Genomic DNA, 14814 nt, shown 5'->3' on the forward strand with positions numbered 1-14814 from the left:
TCCAGTAAAGCCATATATAGCCTAACCTATGGCATATATCACTGTTGCCAAATCCAGTCTTCTACCTATTTCTGTAGATAGTTTTATTGAAACACAGCCACACACATTTATTTAGGTATTATCTACAGCTGCTTTCAGTCTACAATGGCAGCACTGGATAACTGTGATAAGAATTATATGAAAGCCTAAAATATTATCTGGCCCATTACAGAAAAAGTTTCCCAATCCCAGGTATATATCCATCCACTCACATAAAAAATTCCTAACACAAGCTCAGTCCAACAATGCAACTTCTATCCCCCTATCTGGTGGCATTAAGAATTCACCGTCTCCAACTTGAGATGGGCTCTTAACATGGCTGGAATAAGCTTCTACACGCCCTCATCTGTCCTGCCTTCCATTCCCCAAAGTGGCTATTCCAAATCTTCTTCATTCTTCTCAATCACCCTTTCTATATCTACCACTCCCCACTTATTCTCAACAGATGACTTTGCCTCCCATCCAGACAAAAAGAATTAGCAGGTATATATCCCCACTCCTTCAACAGATTAACTCCCCACAATTCCCCCCCCATTCACCAATCCAGTCATCCACTCAGAAGTTGTCAGTTCCAAAATGGATGTACCTCAGAAATATCAGTCTGTAGTAACCATCTAGCTGAACAAAATCTCTGATTCTTTCAGTTCTTCTCAAACCCTCAGTCCCATTACTCCTGTTCTTCTTCTTCATTACTTCTCTGAGATCTATCCAATTTAATTCACCTGGTTGCCAAAACTTTAGATGGGAAGAATCATTTCTTAGGTGACTCTTGCTTCAAAAATTAGGACCTACTACAAATCAATCCTAAAACCCTATATATATTTTCCAAATCAGAAAATCTTTCAGGACTAGATTAATGACTAAACCAAGACTCTAAAATAAATTTAGCTACAATTAAAATAATATAGATACCTCTGTAGTAACTATAATGAAATGCTGAAGCTCACTGTCATGATCAATAAAGTTAAATCAAATCACCTCATAGCTGATATTTTTATGTCCCCATCCCCAACTCCCCCAAACAAAATCCATTTACTGACACTTTCTTAAAAAAGGCTTTTCTAAGAGGGAATAACTGCCAAGTTTATGACATTCTATACCTTCGGTATCACTTACTATGATTGAGCATATAAAAAACAAAGGACTGCTTACCATAGAACCTAGTACTTCCATTTAATAGAGTCCTAGAAATACCTGCAGAATATCTCTCTTTAAAGGTTTTACCTGGAGACTGGGATGACAGCCAAAGTCCAATAAGGTCTTCACCACTTGAAGGTGACCTTTATTGACAGCAATATGAAGTGGTGTCTGCCGGCGCTTGTTTCGAGCATTCAGGTCAGCGCTGCCTCGGTGCAGCACTTCTATTACAGCACCTTCATCTCCAAAAGCTGCATGGTGAACGGCTCTATCTCCATCTTTATCCTAAACAGCAGCATTTAAATGAGTCAGTGAATTTTTTAGAAACAAAAATAAAACTTGAAGCTATAATAATTCATCAAGAACCAGATTAATGAGAGAAAACAGAAAACAGAATGGAGTCAACAAAATCACTGGAAATTCACTTGAATTGTGATTAGCTCCAAAGATAAATGATGGCCTGGATCACTGTATCATGCACACATATACTGGACCAATTGTTGTATCAGAAGTAGTGTGATTCTTCAGTACTTCTAAGTTATCAGCCATGATGGTAAGCCAACATTAGAAAATGTTACATCACGAAACAACTATACAAAGTTTTTTTCACTTAAAAAATTTTACACAGACTTTTTAGTAATAAAAATTACACTACCATTTGAGTAATTTTAAAAAGAAGAAAGAATGCCAAGCAGTATGATCTCAACTAGCTTTAAGGGGGAGAAATATACCAACATGTTAACATTGGTTATCTCTAGCTGACGAGTATACACTTTTTTGTATATTTAAGAACAGAAAAAAATTATTAACTACTTCATTTAAAGATAAAAATGAAACAAAAACAAGTATAATTCTATACATGTAAAATTCCAAAACTATTTCAGAGGAATTCAGTAGCAATGCCTCACCTTCTGTTGGCATATTTCTGAGGAGATGAGAGGCAGAAAAAGACCCAATTGGTTAAATGTTTTTCAAATGTAAGAAACTGCTTTTAAAAAATGCTTGTACTGTATCATAAAGATAATATACACAGTCCATACCAAAAGGAGTCTCATTACCTTGCTAGATGCAGACGGAGAAGGATATTATAAAGGTACTGTCTTTATTCCATACGCATCTCAAATTTTAACACCTAGAAGTAAGCATACTCTCAGACCTTTTCCCCCATGGTAGTAGCCCCTGGTGGACTCTAGTTTTTGCAAGTGGTTTGAAAATCCATATGGCACTCAGGATTATCTGAACTACTTTTCAAAGATAACACAGGTAAATACCGCTGTGGTTAAATATATTTAAAATAAATGAACAGTTGCTGAATTCAAAACAGTTTTTGGTCTTTGCCTATTTTCTCAAACAGATACTAAAAGCAAAACCGCTCAAGTAGAAGTCCACAACGACTTGACAACCATTCTTCATAAGGTAGGAAACCATGACTCAGCAGTACTTCTACCTTACTAACATTCCAGCTAAACAAGGTTACAAGTTTTTGTTACCTCTCAACCTTAAGCATAAAGGAATTGGCAAACTACCACAGGTAAGATTTAAGACTCAATTCTTATACCTCTGAGCAGCATTATATTTAAACATTACAGAAAAACAAGCTTCTTACAAAAAAAAAATGTGTGTGTACTGTTAACCTCTCTAGTAACACATTTCAGTATTGCAGAATCTTAGATTTAAGATCTTCCTAACCTCTAATCTGGATTTATTTTCTGTTATAATTCTTAAGTCTAGCTAGTGGTACTTCTACCACTAAAAATGAGAATCCACTAACACTCACTGAATAAAAACAGGAACTATGAGGGTGAGTCAAAAATTATCCACACTCTGTAAAATTTATAGAAGTTTTTTTTTTTTTTTTTTTTTGGCACACGGGCTTAGTTGCTCCGTGGCATGTGGGATCTTCCTGGAGCAGGGATCGAACCTGTGTCCCTTGCATTGGCAGGCAGATTCTTAACCACTGCGCCACCTAGGAAGCCCCTATAGAAGTTTTAATATAACCGGAGTGTGGATAATTTTTGACTCACCCTCATATTTATGAAGTGTACCATATATTTATGATTGTTAGAAAACTGCTACCAAAACACTTCTATGCAGGTTCCATCAACGATTTGTTTACATTAAAAAAAAAAAAACCTAAAAAATTAAAACCCAAATATATATATCAAAGGGAAGTGCATAAGGAAAATTTAAAGATTTTGGAAAATACATATACACACTAGAAAACAATTTCCAGGTTTTTATTCTAAATTAGAAAACCTCAGTTACACACAGACCTTAACTTTCAGGTTTTGTTGCTTTCTTTAGAATTTATCTTAAATATTCCAAAAAACCTCAAACATTGAGGTCATTACTCTGTCTCTGATACTGCCACCAAACAAGATGCGGAGGGACAACACAATAGCTAACTCCCAAAAGGTTACCAAAAAAAAAAGACTTGTAAAGGGGCCTCAAATTAAATCTAAAGCTGATCTTGGTTCTTCCTATTGTCTTGCTCCCCCGTTTCCTCTCAACCTCCAAAACCTGCTCTTGCTCCAGTCTTCCTTATCTTAGCTGATAAAACCAGACTGTACAGTCCACAAAACCAGGATTTGTAGGTCATGTTCACCTACTTCCTTTCCCTGAACCCCTATGGCAAGCACCAAATTCTATGGCTTTTACTCTTCAATTTAGGCTCATATCTATTCTCTCTCGTCCAATTCTACATCTAATTAATTCAGGCCTTCCTTCATTCTTACTGATTTGACCTATTGCCATAGCTCATCCAGTATTCTTACCCTAATCTATTCTTCACACAAAGAACAGAATTCTCTTTGTAAAACACAGAGTTTATGTTTAAAACTGTTTAATGTAACTCTACTATGTAAAGAACAAACCTCTTTTAAAGCCTACTTCTGTGGACCATTCCAGACTCACCTGCTGCCATGTTTCCTCACATATAAAACTTACCAACCTACTTGACCCCATGTGCTGCTCTCAGACTTCAACGCTCTTATTCATTACCTTGCTGGTTTGAAAACACACATTCTTTAAAACTCAGCTCAGGCAACTCCTTTCCTATGAAACTTCCCCTGACTCTCACAAAATCATTTTAACTCTTCTTCTGTCATCTCACTTATCACACAACAGAATGATAATTTGTTTCCAAGTCTGTCATTTTTATTTGCCTGTGAGCTTCGTGGGGGCCACAACTGTGTCTTAATCATCTTTATTACCAAGATGTATCATAATACCTACTACTAGTAAGAATCAAAATGGGTGCTGAATTGAATCCTTAATATGCCTTAATAACAATCATGGGTTTTTTTTCCCCTCAATTGTTTTTTTAAATGATATTTTATCATGATAAAATACAAATAATATATCTGTGTCTTTGCATCTAAAATGAGTCTCCTACAGAGAGCACACAGTTAGAATACTTTTTTAATCCGTTTTGCCATCTCTGTCTTTTGGAGTTTAATCCATTTAAAGTAATTACTGAGAAGAAAAAACTTCCATCATTTTGCTATTTGTTTTCCATATACCATACAGCCTCTACCCACCCTCCCCAATTCCTATATTACTCTCTTTTGTATTTAGTTGACTTTTTGTAGTGAAATGTTTGAACTTCCTTCACATTTCCTTTATATAACTGTTTTCTTTGTGATCACCATGGGGATTACATTTAACTTCCTAAAGCTATAACACTCTAATTTGAATTTACACAGGCTTAACTTCAACAACATACAAAAATTCTACTCATTTACAGCTCCATCTCCACCCCAAGTTACTGATGTCACAAAATTACATCTTTGTACACTGTGTGCCCCAAAACATAAGCTAATGAATGTTTTTTAAAAATCCATCAGTCTCTTAAATTATGTAGAAAATAAGACGTGGAGTTACAAACTGTTGTTAAAATATAAAAAAAGCTTTCTTTTATAATTGCCCATGTATTTGCCTTTACTGAGATTTTTTCTTCATGTGACTTTGAGTTACTAATATCCTTTCATTTCAACCTGCAGGACTCCCTTTAGGGATTCTGGCAAGGCAGACCTAGTGGCAACAAACTCCCTCAGCTTTTGTCTGGGAATGTCTTAATTTCTCCCTTGTTTTTGTTTTTTGTTTGTTTGTTTAATTTATTGGCTGCATTGGGTCTTTATTGCTGTGCGTGGGCTTTCTGCAGTTGTGGAGAGCGGGGGCTACTCTTCATTGCAGTGCGCAGGCTTCTTATTGTGGTGGCTTCTCTTGTTGCAGAGCATGGGCTCTAGGCACATGGGCTTCAGTAATTGTGGCATGTGGACTCAGTAGTTTTGGCTTGCAGGCTCCAGAGTGCAGGCTCAGTAGTTGTGGCTTAAGGGCGCAGTTGCTCCGTCGCATGTAGGATCTTCCCGGATCAGGGCTCAAACCCATGTCCCCTGCATTGGTAGGCAGATTCCCAACCACTGCACCACCAGAGAAGCCTTCTCCCTCATTTCTGAAGTACAGTTTTGCAAGATATATGATTCCTGGTTGACAGGGTTTCTTTGTCTTTTTTCCCTTTCGCACTTTGAAGATATCACCCCACTATCTTCTGGCCTCCAAAGTTTCTGATGAGAAATCTGCTGAAAATCTTAAAAGGATCCCTTATAAGTGACAAGTCACTTCTCTCTTGCTGCTTTCAAGATTCTGTCTTCTGAAAGTTTGATTATAATGTGATCTCAGTGTGGGGCTGAGTCCATCCTACTTGGAATTCATACTGCTTTTTGGATGTTTGTATCTTTCATCAAATTTGGGGGGTTTCCTCAAATAACCTCACTGCCCCCCTCCCTCTTTCTCCCTTCTCTTTCTAGGATTCCCACAATACATATGGTGGTCCCCACAGGTCCTCTTCATTTTCCTTCAGTCTTTTTTCCTTCTGTTTCTCAGACTTGATAATTCCCATTGTCCCATTTTCTGGTTCACTGGTTTTCTTCCGCCTGGTTAAATCTGTCTGAATTCCCCTATGAGTTTTTCACTTAAGTTCTTATACTTTTCAGCTTTGGAATTTGTTTTTAGTTTCTTTCTAGGTTATCTATGTCTTCAGTGATATTTCCATTTTCTTCACACATCATTTTCTCGACTTTCTACACATCTTCGTTTAGTTCTTTGAGGATCTTTAAGACAATTGTTTTAGAGTCTCTTTCTAGTAGATCTGCCACCTGGTTTTTCTCAGGTACAGTTACTTGCTGGGTTTTTGCTGTTGGTGGTGGTGGTTTTTTTTTTTTCCCTTTGAATGGGCCATACTTTTCTATTTCTTTTTATACCTTATGATTTTTCTGTTGAAAACTGGACATTTGAATCTAATAATGCCATAAGTGGAAGTCGGTCTCCTCCTTTTGCAAGGTTTTTTGTTTTTGGTTTGGTTTTGGTTTGGTTTTGACTGTTTTAGCCTGTCTTCATGTTTACAGCCTGAGGTATAAACTTAAGGTCTCCTTGGGTCTTTTTGAGCCTGTACCTTTCCTCAGGTATGCGCAGTGCCTTTCTAATTCCCCTCATACATGCAGTTGCTTTTGAATGTCCTAGTCTTTAATACCAGGCTCTCCAGAGGAGAGAAAGAGAAAAATGGGAGGGGAAGGAGAAAAGAGCACAGACCCTTAAATCCTCTGGAAGTCACTTCAGCCAATGAGGAAGCTGCACCTCCACCATCAGAAGCAGCAATCACAGATCAGAACACCTTGCAAGCTGACCTAAGAACACACATATGGCTGCCTGTCACTGGGCGGGAGGGGGGGGATATGTGCAGCTCCTGCTGAGCTAGGAGCTGAAATTGACCAAAATTAACCACAATTAACACCCAGGCCTTCCCTTGGAAACAGCAAGCCTTCAACAGAATCCAGAGTTCTAAAAGAGTTACATTAGAAAGATTCTGCCAGTGTAGTTGCTGACTAGATGGGGAGATGGATTCCTAGTACTTCCTACTCCACCATCGTCCCAGAATCCTCTTGGTCACCATCATGATTTTTACCATCAATGAAATTAAATATTTCCTGAACCCACTGATATTTTCAGTAAATTAGGTCAACTATTTTATTTTTCTCAAATATAATAAGAAATATTGTACTTCATCTTATTTTCCTTAAAACTCATTCAATTAATCAAGATGCTGGTATTCTGATCATATTAAAACCTTTAGACTGTCTGGAAATGGTATATTCTGGTTTGTTTGTTCGTTCGTTCATTCATTCCTTCCTTCCTTCCTTCCTTCCTTCCTTCCTTCCTTCCTTCAATGGGTATTTACTAGGTGCCTACTATGAGCTCAGTACAGTTCTGGACACTGGAGATACAACAATGCACAAGGTAAAGTTCCTCCCCATTACATTCTAATGGGGAAGACAATGTTATAAACGAAATTAAGTAAATAAAATGTAAATGTTAGCTAGTACAAAGTGCCAAGGAGAAAATAAGCAGGGAAGAAAGATTAGATAAGACAGCCAAGGGATGGCCCCTCACAGGGAAGGTATGAGTAAATACCTGAAAGAAGTAAGAGAGAAGGCCATAAAGGTATCTGGGAGAATAGAAGTGTGAGGAGACCAGCACAGTGGCAGCAGGAAGGATGAAAACTGTTTAAATTCTGGATATATTTTAAAGAGCCAACAGGATTTAGTGACAGATCAAGTGAAGAATATGGCGGGAACAAAAGAGGAATCAGTGATGATTCTTAAGACCCAACCTGCACAATTAAATAAATTTACTGATAAGGGAGGACTATAAAACTATGATATGTCCCCTTTTAAAACCTGACCTTTTTTGTTTGCAATCTCAGATTGCAGTCTGCCTTCCTGTAAAAGGCACCTTCAAGACTATTTTCTGGGTCTTATAAATCAAATATTTCTTTTGACTTCCTATGTCAAAAGACATTGGTGGCGGCGGGGGGTGTGTGTGTGGTAGGGATAGGGAGGTGGGAAAGCCTCTAGTCACAAGATGAATGGACATGGATCCCCAGAAACCACATATACCAATCCTAGAACCATTCTGAAGGTTATTATTCTGAGTTCTGACTTGTTTCTAAGAAAAGAACTTCCTTAAACTGGACCAGTCTTAAAAGTCCATTTGCCCGTTCCTGCCCAGATTACAGTTAAGTAAAATGTTTCTATAGTTTTGTTTTCCTTAACTAGATAAGCAGAATCAGACAGAATTAGCATCTGTTTTTCAGAAACTGTGCTAACTCCCGCTAGTTGGAAAGACATATTTAATAAGGACAGTCAAACACAGGAAATAACGACATCGTGTTCTATATTATAAATAGTATCTTAATGATTTCCCTTACTCTATTCCCCAACCCTTTATTTTCATAGATGAGGAAACTGAAGCTTATACCAATTAAACTTTTTGCCCACTATCATTTTAGACAGCAACAATATCATTAAAACTTGTGTTTTCTGACAATGTCTAGCATTGTTCCCTATTAATATTCTCCATTCAAAAGTTTTCATTAACATTAAATAATAAAACCACCTAAAGTTTGCTGATATCTTTAGAATACATTTGTACTATATTTGAAAAACTTATTGTAAAGAACATATTTTTTAAAAACTGGACTTCCATTAAATCCTCCACATCTTTACTTATTATATTCATCAGTAGGAAAAAAAAAATACTGAGTGCTTGGAGGATCAAAAACTAGCTCACCCATATCAACATACCTAGATCTCACAGTCCTTGGTGCCTTTACCTACACATTAAGAAGGAAACAAAGTGTAATACATGGAGACAACCAACTTTCCAAAACAGCTCTCTGAGTTTTCCCTAAGAAAAAGAAATAGGGAAAACATGTAACCTTATCACATATTTGAAAGGTATAATATATAGCAAATAATTTAGTTTTGATAACAGCTTAAATCAACTAAAACAAATCTGTAATAGTCATCTATATTAGGGGCCAGCAAACTTTTCTGTTTAAGGCCTGTTTAGGTTTTACAGGTTATGTGATCTCTCTCTCTCTTTTTTTAAATTTATTTATTTATTTTTATTTATTGGTTGCACTGAGTCTTCATTGCTGCACACAGGGTTTCTGTAGTTGCGGAGAGTGAGGGCTACTCTTTGTTGCGGCACACGGGTTTCTCATTATGGTGGCTTCTCTTGTTGCAGAGCACAAACTCCAGGCACACAGGCTTCAGAAGTTGCAGAACGTGGGCTCTGTAGTTGTGGCACACAGGCTTAGTTGCTCCTCAGCATGTGGAATTTTCCAGGACCAGTGACTGACCCATGTCCCCTGTGTTGGCAGAGGGATTCTTAACCACTGTGCCACCAGGGAAGCCGGTTAAATATCTCCTGTCACAAGCATACAACTACTCAATTCTGCAGCTGTAGCACAAAAGCAGCCATACACAATAAAATGAATGGGTGTGTTGTGTTCCAAAAAATACAAATGAAGGGCTGGACTTAGCCTACGGGCTATAGTTTGCAACCTGTGATCTATATACTATCTTGAGCCTGCTTCCTGATGGAGATGAAAAAAATTAAAGGATACAGAATAACTACAGAACAAAATATGTCATTCTTTCTATTCTTCAGTTAACCTCAAAACATTTAATAAAATTAGATTCTTAAAAAAATCATTTTTAGAGATGAACAATTATCTTCTAGGACACATACTAAAATATTTACAGATTAAATAATATGATATGTGGATCTCCTTCAAAATAATTCAGTGGAGGAAATGAGAGGTAATAGGGTACAGATAAGACAAAACTGGCCAGGGAAAATAACTAAAGTAGGGTAATGGGTACACAGGATTCATTATACTATTCTATTTCTATAAATGTTTAAAATTTCCCATAATTAATTGCAACAAATCAATTTACAAACAAGCTAGTACATGATGAATCACAATTATAAGTAAAAACTATTTTCTTCAACTTTTAAAACAGGATTTCCCAACCTCAGCACTACTGACATTTTGGACCAGATAACTCTGTTGTGAGAGCTGTCCTGTACACTGTAAGATGTTTAGTAGCATCCTTAGTTTCTACTCACTAGATTCCAGTAATACTTCCCTGCTCCCCACCAACCAGATGTGACAATCAAAAGTGTCTCCACAAAATGTTCCCCATGTGACAAAAATATGCCCCAATTAAGAATCACTGTTTTAAACAAATTATACTGCTGTTTATGACAGACAATGTTAATTCTATGTTCTAGAAAAATGAAACTTTAATAAATTTTTGTTTTAGTCTTAGGCAATGAGTTATATTTCAACCCAACTTTTAAATGTAGTTTTTCCTTTACCAATTGGGAAGCTGTGTTATTAATTTAACCTGACGTGTAAATATTCCTTTTTCACACTATTTCTACAAATTACATCTGGCTACAATGGTTTTATTTATTTTTATAAATTTACTTATTTATTTATTGGCTGCTTTGGGTCTTTGTTGCCATGCATGGACTTTCTCTAGCTTTGGTGAGCGGGGCCTACTCTTCATTGCAGTGCACAGGCTTTTCATTGCGGTGGCTTCTCTTGTTGCGGAGCACAGGCTCTAGAGCTCAGGCTCAGTAGTCGTTGGCACACAGGCTGCGCAGCATGTAGGATCTTCCCAGACCAGGGATCGAACTCATGTCCCCTGCATTGGCAGGCAGATTCTTAACCAATGAGCCACCAGGGAAGTCCCTACAGTGGTGTTCTTCTTTCTTTTTAAACTCTTTATTGGAATATAATTGCTTTACACGGTTGTGCCAGTTTTTGCTGTACAACAAAGCGAATCAACTGTATTTATACATATGCCCCCATATCCCCTCCCTCCTGAGACTCCCTCCCACCCTCCCTATCCCAGCCCTCTAAGTCATCACCCATCATCGAGTTGATCTCCCTGTGTTATGCAGCAGCTTCCCACTAGCTATCTCTATTTTACATTTGGTAGTGTATATATCAGTGCTACTCTCTCACTTCATCCCAGCTTCCCATTCACAGCCGCCTCCCACCCCCTGCCGTGACCTCAGGTCTGTTCCCTACATCTGCATCTTTATTCTTACTGTGTCCTACAATGGTTTTTAAAACAGAAAATGCACAGAATGGAAATCCAAAGGAGCAGATATGGTAGAAGTCCACCTGTATCTTACTGCTTTAGTAAGAGATATAGTTTCCAAAGTAAAAGATAAAGTTATTTTACAAATGCCTGGCCTACTGAGCCTCGCTCCATCTCCAAGCTATGTGTACAGTAATAACTAACCATTTGTTTTGTATTTGAGTTCAATTAAGGAAAAAAAACCTACTCTTAAAAAACAGTACCAACTTCGTCCCCCAGCCCACAGCTGCGCCCCTATTACACACATCTCATGTGAACAAGAAATCTTTAGAAACACAAATTTATGGAAAGTCTCATGTTGAGAGGCTTAGTAATTCTGAATCAGAAAGTATACTTTTTAAAATATCAGGCAAAAAAAAATTCAGTGTGTTCAAGCCTCTCACCTTATTAGCTTTAACCAGAAGGGTTTTAGGAGTTCCCTGGTGGTCCAGTGCTTAGAACTGGGTGCTTTCACTGTGGAGGGCGGGGGTTCAATTCCTGGTTAGGGGGAACCAAGATCCCACCAGCCACGCAGCCAAAAACAAACAAACAAACAAAAAAAAAACACCAAACCAAACCAGAAGGGTTTTAATATTTTAGTAAATGTTGTTATTGTAGTTTCTAGATTCATTACATTAAAAAATGGGATGTTCAACTCATGGAATTTCACTACATTTCTCAGACCAGACTAAAATAATAACAAAATAAAGCAATTGCCTGCCAGTTACAAAATATTAAATTGATACTAAGTCTTTCTTGTATCACCAAAAAAACCTTATAATACATACTGGGTTCCTAAATTCACAACCAAGAAAGATGTGACTTAAAACTTACTACTGTAAATGCAAAATCGAAGTATATAATCTCATTCATAAATACATCACAGTAATAAAACTAGTGTATAGTTTACGAATGTATAATATGCTAATTTGAAATTCAAGCTCTAGGCAGAAGAAAATTCCAACATCAAAGACGACTTATTTACACCTATAACACCAACGGCTCTTTAGTAGCTGTCCAACAACTCAAGATACATACAATCAGGGAAAAAAAAGGAAAAATAATGTAAGATTTCTCGTTTCAAATATATGTCACTAAAATTTTAAAATTAGTAGAAACAGACTGCTTGACAAATTTAGCCCTCAGAAATTCAAATCCTTACTGTTTAAACAGCTTTCTCTGATAAAAGTGTCATTTGGACAAAACTGCAACATTCTGCCTAGTTTAACTTTGATAGAATTTGGCTTATTCCTAAATAATCTTGCATTAGACTAAAACAAATGTAATTCTACTATATCTTTTAAGTGATGAGGTTATAGTTAACTACAAGGAACAGAGCCATCCCTCACAGCAGCCATACAATGAAATTCCAATGATACTAAATATTATTTATTTCTCCTTTAATAAGAAAATACTTTAAATTATGCATATATACACACAGGGAGTAATAAATGTGCACTGTAAAATCTTCAAAAACTCACATTAAGGTCAAGAAACAAAAAGACTAAACAAATTCTAATTTACTGGTTCCCTCAGGAGAAAAACAACAAAAGACAAAAACAAAGAAAGGCCTCTGAGTGTCACGTCTCAGGAAAAATCTTGCCCCACATGATTTCTCTTCCCTCAACTGCCCCAGTATAATTCATGGGTAAATCCAACTGGGCTCCCAAGAGCACGGTGGTCGTGCCATAGCAAAGGGAAACTTAACTATCTTCATTTAGGGTTACACCTAGAATATTGAGGGATCACAGAAAAACACAAAATGCTTCAAGCTGTCTTTTGTCCGAATTTTTCTTTTCAATCAGAAAAGCTTTAGGTTAATATTAAATTTCAAAATGAAAAAATTCCATCTCATGATACAGAAATACCATTTCTAGGACATTAATTTTTTACTTAAAAAATTTTTTAGGTTTAGTTTTAATTACCTCTGCCTCTACATCCACGTTTTGCTTCAAAAGTAACTTCAAAATGTCAACATGTCCATTCTGACTAGCAGCTTGCATGGCTGTGTGACCAGCACACTGTCCATTCACCTGAATAAAAAAAGAAAAGATGAAGGAATGTCACAAATCAGAGACAGCCAATATGTACATATAGTGTAGGTTTAAAGCCAGCAAATTGTATGAGTCTATGAAAACAACTTAGGTTGGTATTCTATATGTCTTAGCACAGATCACCAGAAACTGGTTTCTTTAATTTAGGGAGGGATGCAGGCACTTTGAAAGCTCCATTGTTCAAAGAGTTATGAAAAAACTTTTACCCGGTCTGCAAAGTTGAAAACAGAAAAGAAGGAGGGGAAAGAGGAACAAAGGGAAGTAAGTTACATTCGTTTTGTATGTATATGTCTACTTGAATTATTAAATCTAAAGGTCTGTTTCAGTGAAAAAAAAAAGCAGTGAGGTGAACAGAAAAACCTTTAGAAAAGATATACTGTCTACTACAGTATAAACAAATTCAATTCAACAGATACAATGAAATGCTAATGGTAAGCAAACTACCATGAAGGATACATGAATGAGTTACCAGGGCAGCCATACACAACTGTTCTAATATAAAGCAGTATTTACAACCTTTTTTTTCACTTCAGATGTTGTATAAATGCATAACTTACCCATGGACATACCCAAGGCTAAGTGTAATTCCTTAATCCCACTACATCCACTCCCATCCCTAAAACCTTTTATAGAAGATGATTAAGGACACCGATTACTAATATCAGAAAAGGGAGATATCACTACAGATCCCATGGACATTAAAAGGATGATAAGGAATATTCTGGAAACTCTATGCCCACAAATTTGATGAGCTAGATGAAATGGACCAATTTCTTGAAAGACACAATCTGCCAAAACTCACACAAGAAGAAACAGCCCATCTGAAAGGCTTGTGTCTAATAAAGAAATTGAATCAATAATAAATAAATTTTGAAAACAGAAAGCACTAGGCCCATTTGGGTTTACCAGTGAATTCTACCAAACATTTAAGGAAGAATTATACCAATCTCTACAATCTCTTTCGGAGGATAGACGCTGAAGGAAAACTTCCTAACTCATTCTATGAGGCTAGCATTACCCTAATATCAAAACCAAACTAACGCACTACAAGAAAGGAAAACTACAGACCAATATCTCTCATGAACATAGATGCAAAAATCCTCAACAAAATGTTAGCAAATCAAATCCCAAAAAGTACATAAAGCATTATACACCACAACCAAGTGGGATTTATTCCAGGTATGGAAGGCTGGTTCAGCATTCAAAACTCAATTAATGTAATCCATCACACAGAGTTAAAAAGGAAAATCACGTGATCATATCAATAGATGAAGAAAAAGCATGTGACAAAATCCAACACCATCAGTAAACAAGGAATAAAGGGGAACTTTCTCAATTTGATAAAGACTAGGTACAAAAAAATTACAGCTAGCATCACTTTTAATGGTGAGAAACTCCAAGCTTCCCTACTAAAACGAAGTACAAGGCAAGCATGTCTACTCCCATCACTCTTTTTCAACATCATACTAGAAGTCCCTGCTAATACAGTAATGCAAGAAAAGGAAATAAAAGGTATACAGAAGGAAGACATGAAACTGTCCTTGTTCGCAGATGACATGATCATCTATGCAGAAAATCCAAAAGAA

General features: G+C 36.8%; 1 protein-coding gene and 1 long non-coding RNA gene across 11 annotated transcripts in view; one reads left to right on the plus strand and one right to left on the minus strand.

Moving 5' to 3' along the window:
- Positions 1-14814, minus strand: part of MIB1 (MIB E3 ubiquitin protein ligase 1) — a 159949-nt gene that overhangs the window by 92948 nt on the left and 52187 nt on the right. For all 3 annotated transcript variants that reach the window (XR_009047881.1, XR_009047882.1, XM_057698018.1), the window contains exons 10-11: positions 13100-13207; positions 1264-1461 (exon numbers count right to left, since the gene is read on the minus strand). Coding sequence is in view for 1 of the 3 variants with exons in the window: in XM_057698018.1 (XP_057554001.1) it covers positions 1264-1461; positions 13100-13207 (306 nt within the window). In the remaining 2 variants the exon portion in view is untranslated. The remainder of the gene's footprint in view (positions 1-1263; positions 1462-13099; positions 13208-14814) is intronic.
- LOC130830732 (uncharacterized) overlaps positions 1-14814 on the plus strand; it is a 47338-nt gene that overhangs the window by 14097 nt on the left and 18427 nt on the right. For 4 of the 8 annotated variants that reach the window (XR_009047883.1, XR_009047886.1, XR_009047888.1 and 1 more), the window contains exons 4-5: positions 2531-2592; positions 7415-7470. This is a non-coding gene — a long non-coding RNA (uncharacterized LOC130830732). Of the gene's footprint in view, positions 1-2500; positions 2593-7414; positions 7471-9261; positions 9478-10043; positions 10236-14814 lie in introns of those variants that run through there. The other 4 variants (XR_009047885.1, XR_009047884.1, XR_009047889.1 and 1 more) reach the window with 4 other exon arrangements.

The sequence above is a fragment of the Hippopotamus amphibius genome, chromosome 11 (genome assembly GCF_030028045.1).
Source record: "Hippopotamus amphibius kiboko isolate mHipAmp2 chromosome 11, mHipAmp2.hap2, whole genome shotgun sequence".
NCBI lineage: Eukaryota > Metazoa > Chordata > Mammalia > Artiodactyla > Hippopotamidae > Hippopotamus > Hippopotamus amphibius.